At 41.7% G+C, this 24531-nt stretch overlaps 1 protein-coding gene across 4 annotated transcripts in view; it reads left to right on the top strand.

The window, feature by feature from the left end:
• The window catches only part of LOC132382983 (CCR4-NOT transcription complex subunit 3-like), a 147777-nt gene extending 135274 nt beyond the window's left edge, over window positions 1-12503 (top strand). For 3 of the 4 annotated variants that reach the window (XM_059953634.1, XM_059953633.1, XM_059953630.1), the window contains exons 16-20: window positions 3122-3224; window positions 4814-5012; window positions 6553-6685; window positions 8943-9068; window positions 12266-12503. In XM_059953634.1, the coding sequence (XP_059809617.1) occupies window positions 3122-3224; window positions 4814-5012; window positions 6553-6685; window positions 8943-9068; window positions 12266-12364 (660 nt within the window). In that variant the 3' untranslated portion in view covers window positions 12365-12503. The remainder of the gene's footprint in view (window positions 1-3121; window positions 3225-4813; window positions 5013-6552; window positions 6686-8942; window positions 9069-12265) is intronic. The other variant, XM_059953632.1, reaches the window with a different exon arrangement.
• The last annotated feature ends 12028 nt before the right edge of the window (window positions 12504-24531 follow it).

The raw sequence follows: 24531 nt of genomic DNA, 5'->3' as shown, positions 1-24531 counted from the left end.
GCTGCGCAGGTTCACTGTGTGGTTAAGAAGGCATACGGTGTATTGGCCTTCATCAGCCGTGGAAATTAGCTTGAGCCGAGAGGTAATGTTACAGCTATATAGGAACCTGGTCAGATCCCACTTGGAGTACTGTGCTCAGTTCTGGTTGACTCACTACAGGAAGGATGTGGAAGCCATAGAAAGGGTGCAAAAGAGATTTACAAGGATGTTGGTTGGATTGGGGGCATGCTTTATGAGAATAGGTTGAGTGAACTTGGCCTTTTCTCCTTGGAGTGACGGAGGATGAGAGGTATTGATTGTGTGGATAGTCAGAGGCTTTTTCCCAGGGCTGAAGTAGCTAGCACGAAAGGGCAGTTTTAAGGTGCTTGAAAGTAGGTACAGAGGAGATGTCAGAGTTAAGTTTTTTTACACAGAGAGTGGTGAGTGTGTGAAATGTGCTGCCAGTGACAGTGGTGGAGGCGGATATGATAGGGTCTTTTAAGAGGATCCTGGATAGGTATGTGGAGCTTAGAAAAATAAATTGCTCTGGGTAACCTGAGGTAATTTCTAAAGTAAGTACATGTTTGGCACAGAATTGTGGGCTGAAGGTCCTGTATTGTGCTGTAGGTTTTCTATGTTTCTAACATGCTTTTTATTTTACATGGTTATTACATTTAATTGGCTGACATAGAATCCCCCATGATCTCTGGTGATTTTTTTTCCACTGGGTTTTCATGTTCAGTCTTGTAGAACCAGCTGCTTGCGCCATCTCCTGTCTATACAGAACCTTTTCTATTTATCAGTATTGTGTTCACATTTTTCATCAGCCCACACTTGTAACCTCTCCCAGTTCACCAACCTGTTTTTTTGTTGTATTGGGTCTTGTATTGGCTGTCAAAACAAAAATGCAAATACCTTTCTTGTCTGAATACTAAATTGTTAACACTGTATCTTCAAGCCCACTTTGTAGTTAACACCAAGTCCATTCAGCCAAATATGAGATGTTTCAATCAGGTGAAAATAAAAAATAATTGATTTCTTGGACCCAGTAAATACTGTTGTGTTTGCTCAGATTTGGAATTTTGACAAGCATTTTTTAAAACTTGCATTTAATAATTTCTATTATTCAATCAAGAATGTATTTTAAGCAGTTCTGACAAATCACATTTTTAATATTTTTTATTTGCGCCTCATACCTTAAGCACAACTGATTCTGCTAATCTTGTACAATTAGCAAGTTTTTTTTTGTGTTGTTTGATCCATTCCAGTGAATGAAACCTGAAGCTTTTATGAGGTCACTACTGCAAGTGTGTGCTGATGTACAAAATAGTTTATTGCATGCCGTCACTAAGTTCTTTGAAAGTTTTGGAAATATGCCCAGTAGCTGACCAGACATGCATCGTTTTTTTTGAATACTAAGAATCTTGGATCCATTCACAGTGTAATGTTTGTCATTCAGTAATAATGACTGTAAGCTATTGAGTGACCTGGTCAAAGAGGAAATTTGATCTATGTACAAAAGTACACTTTTTCAATCATTGACAACAATCTTCATTGTATAATTTTGACAAGGTGCATATCCTAGGATATTTGTCATTTTAATTCGGTTCATAAACTTTCTACTGATGTACAAAATTTTCATTTAATATTAGGAATCAATAGAAATTTGCCCAGGGAAAAAATTGTGTTCAGTAATAGCAATAGTATATTGGGAGATGCATGAAAATAATTGATTTTGGCCTCATAACGAGCCCACAATATTTTCACAATTTAATGTTATTTCAGTGCACAACAGTTTGTTTAATACTGTTGCTGCAAAAATTATTTTTCTGTAAGTTATTGTCCCTGTTACATTGTAGTTGGCTTACTTGTATAGCATAATATAAATTCTGTTCAAATCCAACAGAAGCAGTCTTGTCTTGGGGAAATCTTGCTTAATGATATTGGTCCATGGCATAAAAAAGGTTGGGAACTCCTGTTATCTAGCTTGTCTCCGTTACCCTCCCCACCACCTTATTTTGGCATATTTCCCCCTACCTTCCAGTCCTGATGAAGGATCTCAGCCTGAAATGTTGACTATTTATTTCCATAGATGCTGCCTGATCTGCTGAATTCCTGCAGGATTTTGTGTGTGTTGTTCTGGATTTACAGTATCTGCAATATCTTTTGTGCTTTCAGAGTTGTTTAGGGACTTCCAAAGCGGGTTTATCTGCTATAGTGCCAATCAGAGTGCAGAACCTTGGGCTTGGTTTACTGAAGACTTCTCATGCCAATAAGATGGTGTCCTAGCTAAGTGTTTGCTGCAGAGAACATTATAGTTGTACTATATCTGTGAGGACTCAAATAAAATTTGATAAGATTTTGTTTGAAAGGCTAAGAACTGTTGGTTAGAATGTTCTGGCTGTTTACGTCACAATCTGTACTGCAGAAAGGGTAGCAGTTTGAAGGTAAACTCCAGTTTGCGCTGAATTTGGACTAGGAATTTCCTAATGACTATCAGCGAGCCTTTTGCAGAAAAGAGTTATTCTTCCTAATGGTTTGTTTTTTTTCCATCTTTTTCCATGGGGTAAGTTAGTTTTTTTAAAAAAAAAATTGGAGCATATGAATCTTTTAACCCTTTCCTACTACTACACCCAACTCTTGTTTTCAATATTCTGACCTGCTCATTGTGAGAATTACTGAGAATGCTTATATTACAGTTCTTGAAATCTATTACCTCAGCAAAATGTACACTGTCATTGTCATACTTTGCTCTTTAGCTTTAGAGCTGTTTGCTCATTAAAGCTATCGTCACCAACTTGTTAGCGCTTTCACCTGAGTCAGAAGGTTTTAGATTCGAGTTCATTTGCAGATTTTTGGATATAATCTAGGCTGATGTGCTATTGGTATGCTGTTGCAGGCAATGTCTTTAAAAAGACATTAAACCAATTGCCATCAACCTGGCATACAAGGCCCTGGGAGCACATTTCAAAGCCCAGGGAAATCCTAGCTGATGATAGTCCCTCAGTAAAGATCTGATCAGTTCTATTTAAATTGCTCTTGGTGTGTGCAGAAAGTCATTAAGATGATACATTGTGTACTGGGTAAATATTTGAGAAGTCTTTGTCTTTGTGTTAACATTATTTGATTTCTGTACGTTCAGCAGGCTCCAGAGGCACTGAGCTCTTTGAAAAGTATGGCGGAACGAGCAGCTGTGAGTGCAGGATTGGAAGAGCAAGTCCAGTCTTTGCATTTGAATGAGAGGGGTAAGTACCTGCATACACACATTGCTGGGAAGGGATTGAAAAATTTTAATGTACTTGCAACTGTATCTCATCTGAATATCGGTACTAGAAGCTTTCCTTCCAGGATAAGCTAGCAAAGGTTGCTTCCACAAGTTAGCTGGCCCTTCCCAGGGTCAGATTTGATGTATGGTAATTGTCCTCTTCACCCAGCCTGGTACAGAGGTGAAAACTGACTAGAGTTCCATCTAGTAACTGTCCAGTTATCTATCTTGGCATATAGATGTACTTGATGTACCTCAGCAGGGGTCAGGGAGAAGGAAACCCGGTGATGTTTTGTAGCCTGTGCAAAGTGTTGACCAAGTTTTAGAGTAGAAAACCCTATAGATAGGAACTCTCTGGGTTAAAATCTCATTAGCAACAGAAAATCGAGGAGAGCAGTATTAGCTGTGTGCCAGCCTGGCCTAACTGGTATATTCCTATTATACGCCAGAGATGTCAGGGGTAAGTTTTTTTACGCAGAGTGGTGAGTGTGTGGAATGGGCTGCCGGCAACAGTGGTAGAGGCGGATACGATAGGGTCTTTTAAGAGACTCCTGGACAGGTACACGGAGCTCAGAAAAATAGAGGGCTATGGGTAACCCTAGGTAATTTCTAAGGTAAGGACATGTTCGGCACAGCTTTGTGGGCCGAAGGGCCTGTATTGTGCTGTAGGTTTTCTGTTTCTATGGCCATACCTAGATCATTCTCTGCTGGGCAGTCCTCCTGATGCTTTAATCTATATTTGAAAGAGGAAAAGTTTTTCTTAAACTCACTGAACTGTCGATCAAAGTGGTCTTTAATTATCTGAGCATACAACACTGTGCACAAGTCTTAGACATATAGCTGGGTGTCTAAGACTTTTGCACAATACTGTATCGAACAACAAGAAACTAGAATCAAAAGGACTAATGGCATGGCAACAAAGTGATCAAGTGGCTCATTTGAGGGGAGATTTTCACTTCTGTTTTTGCAAGTGTTTAAATACATTTTCCATTGGAAAATACCCAACATTTATTTTGCTCAAGGTTTTATCCTAACCACATAATAAATAATACCCAGCACCTAAAATATTGTGAAAATTCCACAATTGAGAAATAGCACACTTAAATTTGCAACGCAAGAGGTTCTTAATCATTGTGCGTTCAGTGATTCACGTCCTACAAATTTGACTCCATTTCAGGGCAGACTGAATATAATTCACATTCAACTGAGCCTCTATCTTGCATTTCCATTGGTCATTTCAGGTGCATGCTGATTGGAGTTGGCTAGCTTTTAAGATGAGCTCTGCTTTGTGTAGGAAATCAGTTTTAAATGTCCATTATCGTTCAGTTAATAGTTTAGCAGCATGTTATAACCTTTGTTCATTCAGCACTGATTTATATGCTTTGATAACTGAAGTTTGAACTTTTGTACTCAAAGATGATTATTTTGAGTTGATCTGGCCATCCATAGTCAGCAGAGCTGGTTCCGGTTATCCCTGTATTAATTGTAAGTCACCCCGAGGAGGTGGATGAAGTTATATAGCTGTTTCTATTTAATGTGTGTTAAAATTTATATTTTTCTTTCCCCCAGTTCTCCTCAGCACCCCATCATCACAGAACAATTCGATGACATCTAACGTTCCACAAACAACAGAGGTTCATCTCCAGCCTATGCTGGGTGTGTGCCCACTCAGCCCAGTACATCTTTCCAAGGACCAAGAATATCAGCTGCACATGGTGGAATCAGCGTGGCTACACATGCCGCACCCGTCAGACTCTGAGAGGATACGGTCAGTGGCCACTCATAGACGATAAAACCAGGGAGAAAACTGAAAGATTAACACAGATGTAGGAGTATGTTAAGACACTCCTACGTCTACTGTCACCTTGTGTCTATACAATCAGTCTTATGTATATAAAGACGCACTCAACGGTTACTTACATAGAACAGTACAGCACAGTACTGGCCCTTTGGCCCACAATGTTGTGCCGACCCTTAAACCCTGCCTCCCATATAACCCTCCACCTTAAATTCCTCCATATACCTGTCTAATAGTCTCTTAAATTTCGCTAATGCATCTACCTCAACCACTGACTCAGGCAGTGCATTCCACGCACCAACCACTCTCTGAGTGAAAAACCTTCCTCTATTATCCACCTTGAACTTTACACCCCTTAAAGCCGTGTCCTCTTGTATTGAGCAGTGGTGCCCTGGGGAAGAGGCGCTGGCTGTCCACTCTTACCGATTCCTCTTATATCTTGTATACCTTTACCGTGTTTCTCCTGTATTGACACTCTCCTTCAGAATGTCAATAACGAATCTTGAGTGGAAACAATGAATGATGTTTCAGACTTGCTATATCTTGCAAGTAGATCCCAGTAGGTCAGTTCATTTACCAGCAATGGCTTTATAAAGTAGCTGGAACTACCCAGCAGATCAGGCAGTATCTGGAGAGTGGATTAACATTTCTCACCTCAACCATATTAGTGAAATCAGATTCCTTTGATTGTTAATGGCTTCCAGTGAAGCTAGGTTACATATTCCTGGTATCACTGAAGGTAAAGCTGTAGAACAACTTTAGGTAACTGGAAAACCTGCTTCATATGTTTGGTTTATATTGGAAATGTATTCTGTTTAAGTAAATCCATAGTCCACCAGCTGAGAATACTGTTTTGGTAGCTGCTCTAATGTTCCTGGTGGGTGGACCTAGAAGTATTAATCCAACAAGTCAAATATGGTCCAAGGACTATGGTATTATGGCAGAAAATCACTTAGTTTCTTGAACTGAAATGTTATGAGATTTTATTTTTTCAGGCCGAGGCTGACAGTATCTTGAGCATGTTGTCATGGTTTGTGATACGGGGCAGGTGACATGTATTTAACTGTGGTTAAATGTTACAACTATATAAAGGTGGTGTCTGCGTGCTGTGGGATTTCAGCTGTTAAGTTTGGAGACGCTGATAGTCATTCATTTCGTCTTCCTACGTTCTGTATTTGATCACTGATCAACTGCAGACCTAATGTAGAAAGTGACCGACAAGGGGCTCCTAAGGCAGGTTTCTGGATGGTTTGTTCTTGTGTTGCTACGGGCACATAACAATGGCGTGAGCTGGGTGCAGAGAGGGATATGTACCTCCCTGTTAAATCTAGTAATATACACCTTGGCCTTGATCCCAGTGTTCTGATAATGTTATTAAACTTAGAATGTTTAAGGTATTGTCCTAATCTGTATTTTTTAAATATTTTCATAAGTTAGCATTGGTAAATCCATTCCTGGGTGTTACATTGTTTCTGAAGAAAATGTTCTTTTTTTAAATTTTTCCCTACAGACACTACCTCCCTCGTAATCCATGTCCTACACCGCCTTATCACCATCAGGTACCCCCTGTCCATTCGGACACACTGGAATTCTATCAACGGTTGTCCACTGAAACACTCTTCTTTATTTTCTACTACTTAGAGGTGAGTATTCACAAGTTTATAAAGAGTTACACCACACAGAAACAAGCCTCTTGGCCCAACTCGTTCATGCCAGTTAAGATCTAAGCTAATCCCATCCTTGAGCTCAGATGATCCACAAAGGGTAGTGGGCATTGCAAGAATTTTGCTCTATATTTGTATCCTTGCATTGGATCATTCGATTTGTTTGAGTGGGGCTCCAAATTAAAGTGCAATTCTTTGATTTTAAGGTGTGAGGCATGCACTTACAAAATAAATCACTTCCTTTGAGGGGAGGACAGAAAACTGGTTAATAAAAGAATGGTTCTATCTCTACAACATCATTCCTGGCTTGGAAAGTGTGTCAAGTATGTGTCCCACAGCTGTGCCTGTGAGTAGCATTCTAGACATCCATGCTCTGCCAGGTAGAATGTATTTGAATGGTTTGCTTTGTCTCTTGTTCCCTATATTGAACTCTGGGTACTGTAACTTGGGAAAAGGTGTCACAAACATCGGTTATGCTACATGCTATAATGTTCTGTACATGCCCTTGGGCACAGCTCATGGGTTCTTCAAGGTAAAGATTAGTGCAGAGGTTTCTGCTAGGATGGAAGTTTCTCATGCAGTGGGGAACTTTTTAAACCTGGAACTTTTTGGCCCATTACATTTGCACTAAAGGGCTCTGATCACATGTTTCCTTCCCATCAATAGACTAGAAATATCTTGCAGGCTATGTGTTGGGAATATACCATACCATGTCACGTGAGCCAGCTGGTCTGGGGAATAATTTGTAGTGTGTGACAGCTCTGCACTGGCTATACAGAGAATAGTTCCATGGTCTGTGACTGGCCACTTTTAATGCTGCGTGTAATGCGCTACATTCCTGCATTTAGGAAACACAAATTCTCAGATGTACAGTACATGGAAACTTTCCATTTTTGCAACAGATATTGAGTTCCCCTCAATGGTTGGAGCTTTCAGAAACGGCCTTTTCATATATTTTTATATTTCATATGCAGTGAAAAAACATCTCCCATATTCTGAGGTTGATGTGATTATTGGACTATATATTGGTTTCCTTCAGTTTTTTGGTGTTTTCTTTCTTGTGGACAATTGGCAGATGGGTGATCTGTTAATTTTTGTGTGTGGGGGGTGAGTTTGGGGCTTTGGTGCTGTTCTTTTCTGTGAGTGAGGGGATCGGGATTCTTATGTGTAGAAGATAATTTTGGTGGATGGTTTTTGCTGAGCGCGAGGGGGTGGAGGGATTTTGAAGTCTGCAAGTTTTGGTCTTTATGCCAGTTGAGGGGGAGTTGATGTCTTTCAATTCCCATGGTCCTTCTGTATTTAATGGCTATCTGGAGAAGACAAATATCCTCTATTGCACATGCATACTTCGACAATAAAATGAACCTTTTGAAGGATCGAGATTTATACAGTTTTTCACTACCTTTTTGCATTATAATTTTTTTTATGTATACAGTACTTATTGTAATTTTTATTACTACGCATTTCTGTGTACTGCTACTGCAAAACAGCAAGTTTCACGACATATACAGATGATACTAAAACCTGATTGTGGTTTGTACTGAGGCAGTTGTGCAGTCTAAAAGTACTGAAGAGCCACTGGACCCTAGAGAGTTGGAGGAAAGGGGGATATCCAAGCTTCAACTTCTCTGTTTAAGAAGTATAACTGGGCTATTGTCTCCTGATTTAAAAAAAATCTTGCTGACAGTTAAGCCCTCATACCTTGACAAGGAAGTATACAATTCAGGAGGATTCAGCATCTTTGCAGGAAATAGTTAAGAAAAGATGGGGAGATGAGAATAACAGAGACTAAGCTTATTAGCTGAGATCACCTTCGCTTAGTTTATAAGGAAATCCAGCAGGTTTCCAAAGGTACAACACATTTGACAAAGTAGGATGAAGCTGAATACTTAAGCCAGCATAGTAACTCGATAACAGATTAACCACACAAAATGCAGGAGGAACTTGGCATCTATGAAAGTGAACAAACAGTCGATATTTCAGGCCGAGACCCTTCATGGGTAACAGATTTCTGGAAGGGAAGGGAGGAAGAAGGTTATTTTAAGAGTTTCATTGTTGGAAAGGACAGTAGACAGATTGCATAATAAAGTGAATGAGATGCTTGAGGGTGTAGAAGTAATTGGAGAATGCAGTCTGAGCTGACACAGCAGGTGGCTCAGATAGCTGCTTTTACTCTGTGATTCTGTGAACTATTCTTGCTCTGCTTTCTTACAATTATCTTTCTGCCTTTAAACAGGGGACCAAGTCCCAGTATTTGGCTGCTAAAGCTTTGAAGAAACAGTCCTGGAGGTTCCACACCAAGTACATGATGTGGTTCCAGAGACACGAAGAGCCAAAAACAATCACAGATGAATACGAACAGGTACGGATGGATCTGATCAGCATTCTCAGTCTACTGATGAATTAATTTCTCATCCTTTGTAGGTTGGGTCACCTGGAAGCGGTCCAGGGCAATCAATCAAGTATAATAGAATTCCAATCTGCCAATTTTGTGACTTCTAGTGCTAATGGATGTGCTTCATATTTTCCAACACACCTTCAGTTCACTTATTTTCAAAGATGTTACGCAATGCCACATTAGCATCTCCAGTGAACTCAGTGGGAGTGTAGGGAATGGGGGCCAGGAGTCAAGTCAATCAATTATGAGCACTCTGTCACTTGTGACCGTTGACAAATGTAAAGGAAACTGGCTGGCTTTGCAGCAGTTTGTATTTTTGTCCATAATTTAAGTTCAGAAAGGTGAAATCATTAGAGCAAATAAGGTTGGGTTGATTTAATGGTGGTTAAAATGGGGAGCTTTGGATACAGTAGATATAAATTGTTTCCACTGCCAGGAAAGTTGCAAAGAGCAGATTCTTCGAGACAGCTGAGGATCTGCATTACCCAGGACATGCCCTCTACTCATTGCTACTATCAAGGAGAAGGTATAGGAACCTGACATTTCAGGAATATTGCCCTCAGCATCCAGGGCTCCTTCAGAAGGCGATGCTGCAAAAAGGTGGCATATATCATTAAGTTCCCCCATCACCCAGTACTTTTCTTTGAGGAGGAGGTACAGGAGCCTGAAGACACACACCCAGCGTTTCAGGAACAGCTTCTTCCCCTCTGTCATCACATTTCTGAATGGGCAATGGACATCACCTCAGCTTTTTACCCTTGTTTTTTGTACTAAGTATTTATATTTTGTAATTTAGTTTTCTATTGTGTATTATAAGGTACTGCTCCCACAAAACAACAGATATCACGACATATGCCGGTGGTATTAAACCTGATTCTGATTCTAAAAAGAGAATTGAGTTGCTGCGGGAATATCCTGTTTGAAAGGATCATGGAAGTAGGATGTTAACTTTTAGAAGTGAATTGGGTAAATGCTCAGGAGGAAAAGATTTGTAGATAGTGAGCAGAGAAGTAGTGTAGGTGCTAGCTGTAAGAATAGGCAGAGGGAATGGAGCTCTGGCTGAAGGGGTTAAGGTTGTGTCATCTGCAATTGGCCCACAATAGCCAGTCAGCAAGTTTTGTACTTCCTGGGTTGAGTACTCTCATAGCCTTTGAGATACAGTTGGAATGTGGTATGACTGAAGTTGCTTTTTGTCAAGTTCCCTTGTCATAATTTCCAGTCAATGTCATCTCCACATTTTTATCTGCAAAGTTTCCTGATACTGTAAACTATTTGAGGCTCATACAGTAGGCAGTGAAGAAAGCTAATGGCATGTTGGCCTTCATAACAAGGGGAGTTAAGTATAGGAGCAAAGAGGTCCTTCTGCAGTTGTACAGGGCCCAGGTGAGACCACACCTGGAGTATTGTGTTCAGTTTTGGTCTCCAAATTTGAGGAAGGACATTCTTGCTGTTGAGGGAGTGCAGCGTAGGTTCACGAGGTTGATTCCCGACATGGCGGTTCTGTCATATGTTGAAAGATTGGAGTGACTGAGCTTGTATACACTGGAATTTAGAAGGATGAGAGAAGTTCTGATTGAAGTATATAAGATTATTAAGGGATTGGACATGCTAGAGGCAGGAAACATGTTCCTGATGTTGGGGGAGTCCAGAACCAGAGGCCACAGTTTAAGAATAAGGGGTAGGCCATTGAGAACAGAGTTGAGGAAAACAGAGTTGTGGATCTATGGAATGCTCTGCCTCAGAAGGCAGTGGAAGCCAATTCTCTGGATGCTTTCAAGAGAGAGTTAGATAGAGCCCTGAAAGATGGCAGAGTCAAGGGATATGGGGAGAAGGCAGGAATGAATGGGTTACTGATTGTGGATGATCAACCATGATCACGTTGAATGGCGGTGCTGGTTCGAAGGGCCGAATGGCCTACTCCTGCACCTATTGCCTATTTGGTATTAATCCAATCCTCTCCCGCCTTTTATATCTTGTTCCCACTGCACATAGTTGTTTTCACCATTTGGGTTGGAACGTACACTTGCAGCATCTCATCTCTCATCATACTATCAGTCTCTAGCAATATACACTCAGTAGCCACTTTAATAGGCACAGGAGTGGAACCTGGCATGGTCTTCAAGGTTCGACGTGCTGTCAGTGATGCTCTTCTGCACACCACAGTTGTAACGTGTATTTTGAGTTCTGTCAACTTCCTGTTAGCTTGAACCATTCTGGCCATTCTCATCTGACCTCATTAACAAGGGATTTTTGCCAGCAGAACTGCTGCTCATTGGATGCTTTTGTTTTACATAGCATTCTCTATAAACTCTAGACAACATTGTGCATGAAAATCCCAGGAGGTCAGCTGTTTCTGGCACCAACAATCATTAATCTAACCATACTAGTATTTGGTCTGAACAAATGAATTTTTTAACAGGCTTTTATGCATTGAGTTGCTGCCACATGATGAGATAGTTGCATTAACAATGCAGGTGTCCCTAATGTAGGCCTCCGTTAGTCTTGATAGACCATGGATTTGCGCCTTGGAACAAGCCTGGGCAAATTTTTTTTTGCAGCCTAAGCTGCAAGTCTCCCCTCTCCACACCACCGATGTTGTCCAAGGGAAGGGCATTAGGACCCATACAGCTTGGCACTGGTGTCGTCACAGAGCAATGTGTTGTTAAGTGCCTTGCTCAAGGACACACACGTGGCCTCAGCCAAGACTCGAACTAGCGACCTTCAGATCATTAGATCAACACCTTAGCCACTTGGCCATGTACCATTTGTCACTAATAAAGTGGCCACTGACTGTAGGGAAGAGTTTGAAGTTTCACACTGAAGATAACAGTGGAAAGAGGAGATTCAAGTAGATTTTAGTGGCTTCTACAGTGTAATATATTAGGTGCAGGCCATTGCTTTTGTGTGTGTGCATTGAATCTGATATACTTAATGCATCAGCTAGTACTGGGCTGCCTTGCATTGTCTAAAGTCCAACCTTGGTGTTACTGGGTGGAATTATGCTTGTGGGTGGGGATAATCAGTACTCTTAAATGGAAAAGGAATTAGATGTTAAATGTGGTACTTCCAGTTGCAAATTAGGGAAATAATTTTAGGAACTGATCTGAAAATGGTGCTATAAATTTGTTTGTATCTGACATGCCTTTCCTTCTGACCCACAGGGAACATACATTTACTTTGACTATGAGAAATGGGGCCAGAGAAAGAAGGAAGGCTTCACATTCGAATACAGATACTTGGAGGACAGGGACCTGCAGTAACCAGGAAGTATACACCCAGTGCCAGGGTGGGGAAGTGCTCCCCACACCACTGACTGAACCTCAGTAATCCAGAATCAGGCTTGCAGTCTGAACACATAACTGTTCTTGGAAGAGAGCTTTGTTTAGAGACCTTGTACAATTTTGAGGAAAAAAAAGAAGAAATCAAAAAAATGTTGTACATCATGTATTTTGTTCTAACCTGTGCATAAGATATTGTATTGGAAAATACTTTGTCAGGAATCTGTACAGTTCTGCGTTTAAAAAGCAGCTAGTGCTTGTATGAAAAAATAAAACATTTTTCATGTATACCTGATGGTTACTTTGTGCTATTCTTGGAGTTTCCTTGTTTGCCACTAAGTAATATTCTGATTATCCAGCACCCTTGGGACTTTGGACTACCAGAGTTTCTGGACTATTGAATGTAATTCATTAATACCCAAATCCTTATTTCACTCTTTGTCCCCTGCATACTACAAGCATAACTTTCCACTGAGCCCAGTGAATTCAAGTGGAGCAGGAAACGTACAAGTATTCTGGGGCCAGAGCATATTTGTACCCAAGAGCCTGACACTTGGTATTCCGAAAACCCACAATCTGAGCCCCTGGTTCCTGCCACAGCCCCACTTGCACTTGGACCTTTGGTTCACAGTCTGAATTAATGTGATAAAGATGCTGGTCCATCGGGTTTTCCAAATAATTGGATTTTAGTTGATCGGCGTATAGTAATAGGTCATTTCAGTTGTGACCAAGTGTAATTTGGTGAAAGGGTTTCTAACTATGTGATTTCTCATGGAACGTTTTCTGTGCATTACCCTTTGTTCTCATCTCAAGTGTTAATTCATGTTACAAGATACTGGAATGAAATTCAACTGAGCAGCAGATGAGGGCCCCCCACCCCCAACATCTCTGAGCTTGTATTTAACAAACCATCAAGCATCAGTTAGGAGTAAAAATGTGAAATCCTTTTAAACATTGTGGGAAGAAGGGAGCAAACTGCTGGCATCAGACATTGTAGCTTGTGGCCATAGCAAGAGACACTAAAGGAAGTAGGCATGTGGGCTCAGCACCATATATAATGCAGAACAGTACAGCTCAGAAGCAGGTCTTTCAGCCCACAATGCCAAATTAAGCTGAGTTTCCTCGCCTGTACTTGATTCATAAGATACAGGAACAGAACTAGGCCATTTGACACATTGAGTCTGCTCTGCCATTCCATCATGGCTGATCCATTTCCCTCTTAGCCCCAATTAACTTCTCAATGCATCTGCCACTTCTTTGCCCCTTCTCCTTTCTAAGTCTTTCTGTAGCCTAACTGCTTTGTCAAAGGTACCTGTCCCTCCATTTATCTTTGTATCGCTCACAAAGCCATCAATCCTGTCATCCAAATCTTTGACATATAACATAAGAAATGGTCCCAAAGGAATGCCATGAGTCACTGGCAGACAATCAGAAAAGGCTTCCTTTATTTCCTCTCTTTGTCTCCTGCCAATCAGCCAATGCTCTACCCATGGTAGTGTCTGTCCTGTAATACCAGGGACTCTTGTTAGCAGCCTCATGTGTGGCACCTTGTCAAAGGCAGCCTGAAAATCTAAGTACACAACATCCACCCTCTCTCTATCTTGCTTGTTATTTTCTTAAGGAGTCTAACATCCCTGCTTATTCAAGTGTGCCTATCTAAATAATTATCACACCATTTCTTTGTCATTAGTGGGACAAAACTCTGGAATATGCCACAGAATGATAAACTGAGAGTACCTTCCTCGTGAGGGTTCACGATGTCTCACCGCTACTTGGGAAATAAGTGCTGGACTTGCCAGAGCATAATATTCTGTAAATTGAGCTATAGGTTATAATAATTGCTCCATAGGAAATTACCACAAGGACAATGGATTGCCCATTAGCCACACCCACAGCTAGTTCTCCATGTAATCTTGTGCCTGTACATAAAGTTACACACAAAAGGGTGGAGCAAGTTAGCAAACAAGGCAACATCAATGGGGGCAAATGGGCAGTTGATATATTCTCCACTGATGCTGCCTTGCCTGCTGAGTTCCTCATCTCCTTTGTGTATTTCTCCAGATTTACAGATCCTCCAGCCTGTTTGTGAAGATTGAGAAGAGCACAGTTTTCTCCCACATCAGGAAATCCTCTCACCTCTTCAATCTATCAAAGCCCCTCATAATATGAAACTTGCATAAATCTCACTTGGCTTTATCCAGTTCAAAGCACGTCCTGTGCTTGGTCTCTTGGGTCGGCATGTGGATGAAAGTCAAACTGAGGGCAAAATAGGAGGGAAGGGTTAGATAGATATCGGAATAGGTTAAAAGATCGGCAGAACCCTGCTGTACCATGTTTGATTGCAATAATGAACATGTTATTTTTACTCCTATCGATAGTACAGCCGAGGTCAGTTTTTGTCTACCATGTTTCCCTTTAGATTCTGTGGCCAGGCCATTTGAGAGAGCAGTGAAGAGTTAATTGCATTCCTGCGGGTCTGGAACATCAGACTGGAATGGATGACTGAATTCCTCAACACTTGGTGAACTGGACATCCTCCAAGCCGTTAATGGGGTACTCAAAGCTGAATTCAAGTTATAACTGCTTAATTGTGCCCTGACCTGTATTTTATATAAGTACATTATTTTTATTTGTAACCACTGCCCTTACATAAAACACAAAATTCTGTTGCATTATAACCGTCTTATTAAATAATAACCCTTAATGTAAAATGTTACCATACTGCACTGTGCCTGAACTTCCCACTTAGCTGCTATTTGGTCCTTCCTATCATCATTATTCTTTTGTGTTCTCAGAAACTTTAGTAATGTTTCCTCAGGCAGTCTATAATAACACAGAGTAACACATACAGAATGCTGAGGAACTCAACAGGTCAGGGAGCATCTGAGACCCTTCATCAACACTGTTTATTGTCCTGAAGAACTGTCTGGGCCCAAAATGTCGGCTGTTTACTCCTCTCCTTAGATGCTGCCTGACCTGCTGAGTTCCTCCATCATTTTGTAGCATCTGCAGAATCTCTTGTGTCTACATAACACATACAAGTGAACTCTAGTTGGAATAGACTTCCAACCTGAGCCAAGTCTTGTTTCCCGTCTTCATGTGATATCTGAGCTACACTAATTGGATCGGGATCAAAGAAATTAAGCCTGCTTAGTTGATGTTCATTATGGCTTGTTGTAATTGCAGCTGAACGTGCTTGTGTTTGAAACTATGAAGAGCTTTGAACCACGTGTTGACGATGCCTTTTTCTAGCTTCACTATATTAGCTATTGAAACTTTCTTAACTTCCCTAGCACACTTCCACACTCTGTAAGCCTGGGATTGTTGCCTAGAACTGCAGTCTGTCTCCTTACCATTTTTCCAAAGAACTCTCATCCTTTTCAAGTTCCATCATGGCCTCAGTCTTTGTAATCCCCAACGTCCTGATATCTGCACTCAAACTCTGTCCTCTTGATCATGGCTCCCCGTTTAGCCTTTTTTAAAGATTAGCTTTATTTGTCAAATGTACATTGATGCATACAATGGAATGTGTCATTTGTGTCAATGACCAACAAAGTCCGAACATGTGCTAGGGGGCAGCCCGCAAATGTCACCAGCATAGCATTCTCACAACTGACTAACCCTAACCTGTACATCTTTGGAATGTAGGAGGAAATTGGAGCATGCAGAGGAAACCCAGAAAGGCAGGGGGGATAACTCCTTACAAACAGTGGTGGGAATTCAACCCCGATTGTTGTCTGTTGGCAATGTAATATTGTTGTGATAACTGTTCCCACTGTGCTGCCATTAGCTGTCAGGGGCCTCACCTCGGACATTTCCACTTCTCAAATTCTCAAAAGCACTCTATGAAAACCATATCTTTGATTAGGATTACAGACATCTGCCTTGGGATCTCCAAATGTTTGTAACACTCCTGTGAACTAAACATTATTAGAGATTCTATGCTATTATATTTTACTTTATTTTTAATTATTTACCACAAATCAAACTTGATTGATACTCTTGACAGGATGCACATTTAAGTCTCCAGTGGAATATTCCCCCCACCAAAAGAAATGATTAGGTGTTGTTAATAACTTATGTGTAATCTGATTTTTTTTTTCAGTTTTTAAATAGTCTTCTTGGTTAAAATTATCCCTTTTCATTCAAAGTTTAGTAAAAAATCTTTTAATTTTTAACCTTTAACCATATATGGAGCTCTGAATGAACAAGTCCAAACAAACTTAACTTCCCACTTCACCTGTAGCTCTGGTGCGGTTGACAACATGAGGAGCAGGGTGTTGTTTTCAGACTTCAATGTTAAGACTGCATTTCACCAACGTGCAAAATCCACCAGGAGTTTTTGAGCAGGGTCTCCTATCTTGTTGGTTCATCTGAGACCAGGAGAGGCTGCTTGAAAGAGTGTTGAAAGTAAATTCTGTAATCGGGGTACATGTATGTCACCACATACAACCTGCAGGCATACTCAGAGAATCTATAGAATAGTAACTGTAAACAGGATCAGTGAAAGATCAACTAGAGTGCAGAAGGCAACAAAATGTGCAAATGTAAATATAAATAAATAGCAATAAATAATGAGAACATGAAATAACAAGATAAAGAGTCCTTAAAGTGAGACCATTGGTTGTGGGAACATCTCAATGGATGGACAGGCGAGTGTAGTTATCACCTTTTGTTCAAGAGGCTGATGGTTGAGGGGTAGTTCTTGAACCTGGTGGTACAAGTCCCGAGGCTCCTGTACCTCCAGTGAGAAGAGAGCATGGCCTGGGAGAAAAGAACGAGTGTGGAAGGCAGCTGAGGTTTCGCTCTGCAAGCTGTGTACCCAGATGAATGGCTGGTCACTATGTTATCTCAGCACACCGTGTTGAGTGTGTGTGTGCGATTAGCATGCCAATTCAGTGGGCTGAGAAATGAATGGTATGTTTTCTGTTACAGTAAGTCTGTTAATACATTGCAGCTGTTTGTGTCTGGATTCATTCAGGAAAGAGAATAATTGTTGCTTTGCTCTAAAATGAATGAATTAAATATGGAAGCAATCCTTCGATGAATTAATGATGAACCACTTGTACATTCTTTCTCATTTATTACTTTAGAAAAGATTCTACCCGTTACCAGATATCTCAATTCCTAGACTTGGTGATTGTAAAAAGACCGTAGAGTACATGTCACCACATACAATTTTGCAATTCTTCTTCCTGCAAAACAGTAACTGATTTACTAAGTATGCCTGCAAGAAAAAGAATCTCAGAAAAAAAATGTTGACATATATGTACTCCGAAAAATAAATTTTACTTGGAACTTTGAAAAGACAGATTCCAGTGAGTTTAGTCATGCCGTAAGTGGATATCAATGAACGTAAAGTCTGATGTAATCATGTGCTATTGCATAAACAACTTGGTCTCTAACTAACTCCTCCCAACCCAGATACCAGTGAGAGATGATGATGGAGCAAATCAGTTGAAACCAGATGGGAACCAGGCAGATTGTGAGCAATTTATAAGGAATGCGTTATCCTGGTGAATTGTAATCTTTTTGATATACTAGATAGTTCCTGGGTGAATAAAGTTGTACCTACCTCATCATGTTCTTCTTTGGGAGTCCCTCGAGATTTCGAATGACACACTCCACTTAAAGACATAAGACGTAGGAGCAGAATTGTGGCATTTGACATATCGAGTCTACTCTGCCATTCAACAATGGCTGATATATTATTCCTCTCAATCCCATTCTCCTGCCTTTCCCCCTAACCATTGACATCCTGACTAATCACGAATCTATCAGCCTCAGCCAGTGACTCAGCCTCCACAACCATATGTGGCAATGAATTCCACAGACTTACCACTCGTTGCCTAAAAACAATTTCCCTCATTTCTGCTTTAAGTGGATGTTCCTCTCTTCCAGGGGTCCCCAACCTGGGGTCCACAGTTGGTAAGGGTCCACGGCATAAAAAAGGATGGGGAACCCCTGCCCTATTCTGAGGCTGTGCTCTCTGGTCCTAGACTCACCCAGGATTGAAACCATCCACTCTATCTAGGCCTTTCAATATTTGATAGGTTTCAATGATCGTCCTTCTCACTCTTCCGTGAATAGTGTAAGTGGTGACCGATGGGGGAAGGAGTGTAGGCCATTTACAAGGTAGTCTGATCTACTGATGCAGAGTCTGTGTGGTCCCAGTGTTTAGTCTTAAGGTTCTTGGTGCTCTGGTCTATGTGGTCGCTGCAGAGGTCCCCAAAAATCAGTGGGGATTCTTTCTTCAAGAAAGGACTACAACAGTGAACAGTAGATATCTGGGAGTGTTGTAGAACAGGGGGACCTTGGTTCATGGTTCACCCTTAAAGTGGAGTCGCAGGTGGACAGCATGGTGAAGGAGGGCTTTGGGCACATTGATCTTTATCACTGGGTCTAGAAGCTGGGATGTTATGCTGCAATGGTACAAGACATGAACCATCGGGGTATTACTTGGAGTATTGCTTTCGGTTTTGGTCACCCTGCTAGAGGGAAGGTGCCTCAGGGTTCAGTTGCACGTCAGCCCCACGCTCCTGATATATAGGCATCTTGTATGGAAGGGAGCAGGTTGCTTGGAGGATCTGCTGGTGGCCTTACACCTGGTCCTAGGTGGTGGACAGTTGAGGGCTCTGCCAGGGCTGACTGCCTGCCTCCCTTCCGGAGAAACGTTCATCCCCAGGTGTCCTTGGAGAAGGAGCATGTGGCCATGGTGGGTCATGTGGGGGAATTTCAGGAACAGTGGGCCTTCCAGATAATTGATTGTCTTATAGACAGTAATAATCATATTTTAATTTGAATTTGTTCATTGTAAATACTTGACATTTGTATTTTGTGTATTTTTCTGTGAATAAACTTTTGTAGTTTTGTAAAAGAAAAGGAAAGATGTCACGAAGCTATAAAGAATGCAGAAAAGATTTATGAAAATGTTGCTAGGATGAGCTTATAAAGGGCCAAATATAGGGTGAAAGGACTTGGTCTTTCTCTTGGGGATAAACTACAGGTTTAAGGTGAGTGGGGAAAGATTTAATATGCACATGAGGGGCAACCTTTTTACACCAAAGATGATACATACGTCAAGTGGCCACTTTATTAGGTACAGCTGCTCATTAGTGCAAGCATCTAATCATGTGACAACAACTCAATCCTTAGAAGCATGCAGGCACGGTCAAGAGGTTCAACTGTTGTTCAGACCAAACATCAGAATGGGGAAGAAATGTGATCTATGTGACTTTGAGCATGTTGGTGTCAGATGGGGTGGTTTGAGGATCTCTGAAACTGCTGATTGTGATGGTATTCTTGAGTCTCCTCCCAGAACGTCCATGATTGACGGTAGTGAAAACTGAGAGGAAGCTACTGACACGATGAAGGAAGCCCTGAACACCACCAGAGATGGAGGACCTTCATTGCTGCCCTAAACACCAGCGGAGTAACAGGCAGTAAGCCAGTAAGTTTAACCTACCAACCTACTCATCTTTGGAGATGGGTGGAAAATGGACCACTTGGTCATGGGGAGAACGTACAAACTCCTTACAGATAGTAGCAGAGTTGAACCAGGGTTGCCCGCACTGAAATAGCATTACACTAACCACTATGCTGTCATACCGCCATCATCATTGTTACGTGCTCTGTTGTACAATGTGGGCAATCATGCTCCCATGACCATGATTGTTCTTGGCAAATTTTTCTACAGAAGAGATTTGCCATTCCCTTCTCTTGGGCAGTGTCTTTACAAGATGGGTGACCCCAACCATTATGAATACCCTTCAGGGATTGTCTGCCTGGCGTCAGTGGTCGCAAAACCAGGATTTGTGAAATGCACCAACTACTCATAAGACCATCCACCACTCCATGGCTTCACGTGACCCTGATCTGGGGGGTGGGGGGTGTGCTAAGCAGGGCTCCGCCTTGTCCGGGGTGACCTGCAGGCTAGCGGAGGGATGGAGCGCCTTACACCTCCTTTGGTGGAGATATATCTCCACCCTGCCACTCAATATAGTGCCACAAAAGACTAAATAACAGAGAACGCAATCAGCAGAAACCAGACTGAGATTACTCAAATACCCAGCTTTTATAATTTATGTTATAGGCACAATTTAACATTAAAGGTTTCTTTTGAAAAAAAAACAATGGGATAAATTAAAGCAGGGAAGACAACTCTTGGTATATTTTGTGTAGCGCCTCTGTGATGCCATTGGTGTATGTTCCTTTCTTGTAGCAGAATTGTTGCTCACTGGCGCACTCTGCTGTCAAAGACCAGCTACTGCAGCAGCAAATTAAATACACAGCATACCCTAATCCATCCGCCTTTCAAAACCAGTCTGTACTCGAATTTGATGGAGGGATAAAGTGTTTATTTATCTAACCAGAAGTCCTTGTTATTTGCAAAGGGCAACTTCTATGGCCAAAGTTTGTCTCAGATAATTATGAAGTCACGAGATACCGCAGATGTTGAAATCTAGAACAGCTAACTGAATTGAATTGAACTGACTTTATTACTTACATCCTTCATATACATGAGGAGTAAAAATCTTTACATTACGTCTCCCTCTAAATGTGCAATTTATAGTAATTTATAATAAATAGTATGTACAACAGGACACTCAATATAACAGAAATAAATTGTATCAGTATGAATTAATCAGTCTGATGGCCTGACTTTTATGCTACCTTTTCCAGGATGGTAACAGCTGGAACAGTTCGTGGTCAGGGTGATTCGGGTCCCCAGTGATCCTTCGGGCCCTTTTTACACACCTGTCTCCGTAAATGTTCTGAATAGTGGGAAGTTCACATCTTCAGATGCGCTGGGCTGTCCGCACCACTCTCTGCAGAGTCCTGCGATTAAGGGAGATACAGTTCCCATACTAGGCAGTGATGCAGCCAGTCAGGATGCTCTCAATTGTGCCACTGTAGAAAGTTCTTAGAATCTGGGGGTCCATACCAAACTTCTTCAACCGTCTGAGGTGAAAGAGTTGCTGTCGTGTTTTTTTCACCACACAGCCAATATGTACAGACCACGTAAGATCCTCGGTGATGTGGATGCTGAGGAACTTAAAGCTGTTCACCCTCTCCACCCCAGATCCACTGATGTCAATAGGGGTTAGCCTGTCTCCATTCCTCCTGTAATCCACAACCAGCTCCTTTGTTTTTGCGACATTGAGAGAGAGGTTGTTTTCTTGACTTCTCTGACTTCTTCTCTCTGTAGGCTGACTCATTATTATTTGAGATAAGGCCAATCAATGAAGTATCATCAGCAAATTTAATTAGCAGATTGGAGCTGTGGGTGGCAACGCAGTCATGGGTATACGGAGAGTAAAGGACAGGACTAAAGACACAGCCTTGAGGGGCACCTGTGTTGAGTGTCAGTGGGGCAGAGGTGAGGGAGCCCACTCTTACCACCTGCTAGTGATCTGACAGGAAGTCCAGGATCCAGCTGCACAAGGCAGGGTGAAGGCAGAGGTCTCTGAGCTTCTTGGTGTTGAATGCTGAACTGTAGTCAAGAACAGCATTCTCAAATAAGCATCCTTCTCCTGATGTGTAAGGACGGTTTGTAGAGCTGTGACTATTGTGTCATCTGTCGATCGGTTGTGTCAGCAGGTGAACTGTAGGGGGTCCAGTGTGGGCGGTAGCAGATGTAGTCCTTGACCAGCCTCTCAAAGCATTTGCTTATTATTGAGGTGAGAACAACAGGACGCCAGTTGTTCAGACATGTTACCTTGTTAGGTACAGGGACAATGGTGAATAGTTTGAAGCAGGAGGCACTCTGCACTGGAAGAGGGAGGGTTTAAAAATGTCTGTAAACATACCTGCCAGTTGTGCTGCCCACATCCTTAGTTTCTAGCCTATGATGCTGTCTGGTCCTGTGGCCTTGCGACTGTCCACTCATTGGAAGCACCAGCGTACTTCAGCCTCAGAGGTGACCAAGGTGCAGGTCACCTCGGCAGCTCTCCTCGGGGACTCAGTGTTGGCGACATTGAACCGAGCGTAAAAAAGATTTAGCTCATCTGGGAGAGAGGCAGCAATGTCGGAAACACCACTGCATTTACCCACTGTGTCCACCCACCGCGAACCTACTGATGAATTCAGTGGGTTCAAAGTTCAAAATAAATTTATTATCAAAGTACATTCATGTTGTCATATTCAACCCTGAGATTCATTTTCTTGCAGGCATACCCAATAAATCCATGATAGAATAATAATCAGAATAGAATCAATGAAAGACCGCACAATGTGGGTGTTCAACCAAACTCTAATACAACACGAGAGAGAAATAATAATCATAAATAAATAAGCAATAAATATCGAGAACATGAGATGACGAGTCCTTGAAAGTAAGATCCATAGGCTCAGGGAGTACTTCAAAGATGGGCAAGTGAAGTTTTCCCCTGATGGTTGAGGGGTAATAACCAGGTGCTGTGCGTCCTGAGGCTCCTGTACCCCTTCCTGATGGCAGCAGTGAGAAGAGAGCTTGTCAAGAGTGGTGGGAGTCCCTGATGCTGCTTTCCTGTGGTGATGCTGTGTAAATGCGCTCAATGCATCAGGGAGCATCTGTGGAGGAAAGTGGGCAGTCAATGTTTTGGGTCAAAATCCTTCATCTGGACTGGAAGAAGGGAAACGGCAAGTATAAAGAGGTGGGTGGGGGGAGGAGGTTCACAAGAATGATCCTGGGAATGAATGGGTTAATGTACGAGGAGCGTTTGATGGCTCTGGGGTTGTACTCGCTGGAGTTTAGAAGAATGATGGGGGATCTCATTGAAACCTACCAAATATTGAAAGACCCAAATAGACTGGACCTGGAGAGGATGTTTCCAATAGTGGGAGAGCCTAGAACCAGAGAGCACAGCCTCAGAACAGAAGGTCGCTCGGCAGAAGACCAGCTGTATTGTGCTCAACTTGCAGATTCCTGCTGCACTCACGGACTCGGGGTGAGGACTCTTTTTTTGTGTTGTATTTTACTGATATCCTTCATGTGTTTGCTATCTTGTACGTGCTATGTGTGTTTTGTGCCGTGTGTGACTGTTGGTACCGGATTTTGCGCCTTGGCCCCGGAGTAATGTTGTCTCATTTGGCTGTATTTGTGGATATTTATGTATGGCTGAATAACAATTAAACTTGAATTGAATTGAAATTGATCAGAGAGGTTCAAATTAGCAAAGTTATGCTTGGATTGGTTACTGTTCTGTCCTGATATGTTAGTTTCTCCCAAAATAATATACAATATGTTCCTTGAGTGCACTGTTTAAGCAGCCAGTGATCAACAGGAACCTGTGTCAGTTAAAGAAACAGCAGGCATGCCTTGTAAACTCAGGCACAAGCACGTGTGAAAACCTAACAACAGGAGATTGGTCTCCACCATTCAGCTGGGTCACAGCCTAGCCTGGCCTTTCCCTTCTGGGAAGGACTGGATTTTAATGAATGCAAAAAAAAGGTGATTTTCTTTTAAATATTTATTTGGTGCAGTTTAGCTTTGCTGTTAAATTGTCATAACGTTGCAGCTTTCATTTGCAGTTGCTAGAAGCTAGTGAGCACTGCCAGTTCTTCTTCCTCTTCTATTTACGGCAATTTAGACGCATCTAGGCACATTACTGCCCTCTGCAGGATGTGCAATTCATTACAAAATTTCAAGAAACTCAAATATAAACTAGTCCCGCGTAGAAACAGAATAATAAATTTTTCAATCAGATGGTGGTTCTGGTGGCCAGACAAAGATTTAATAGAAAAACAAAGCACACTTAAGTCAGACAGTCTCTTGAACAATATTCTTCTTTCAATTTTATATCGATTATAACTTAGCAAAACATGCTGAACTGTCTCTGGACTACCACTGTCACATAATCCAGTAGGATGTCTTCCTATTATCTTTAAGTAATAGTTTAGCCCACAATGCCCCAACCTAGTCTTGTTAATTTCACCGTATCTCTATGATTTAAAGAGTAACAGTCTGAGACCTTTTTAACTAGAGGGTGACTAGAAAAGAAATGCCTTCCCTTAAATTCATTTTTCCAATCTTCTTGCCACTTCCTCTCTCTGCCTTTTTTTAATCCTACTTCTCAATTCTGCTCTGCCCAGGGGTATTTTAATTCCTACTTGCCCACTCTGTGAGGAAGACTTTGCAATGCCATCCACAATTTAATTTCCCTCCGCCC

This window comes from Hypanus sabinus, chromosome 29, assembly GCF_030144855.1.
Source record: "Hypanus sabinus isolate sHypSab1 chromosome 29, sHypSab1.hap1, whole genome shotgun sequence".
Lineage (NCBI taxonomy): Eukaryota > Metazoa > Chordata > Chondrichthyes > Myliobatiformes > Dasyatidae > Hypanus > Hypanus sabinus.
This window is presented reverse-complemented; position numbering and strand designations above follow the sequence as displayed.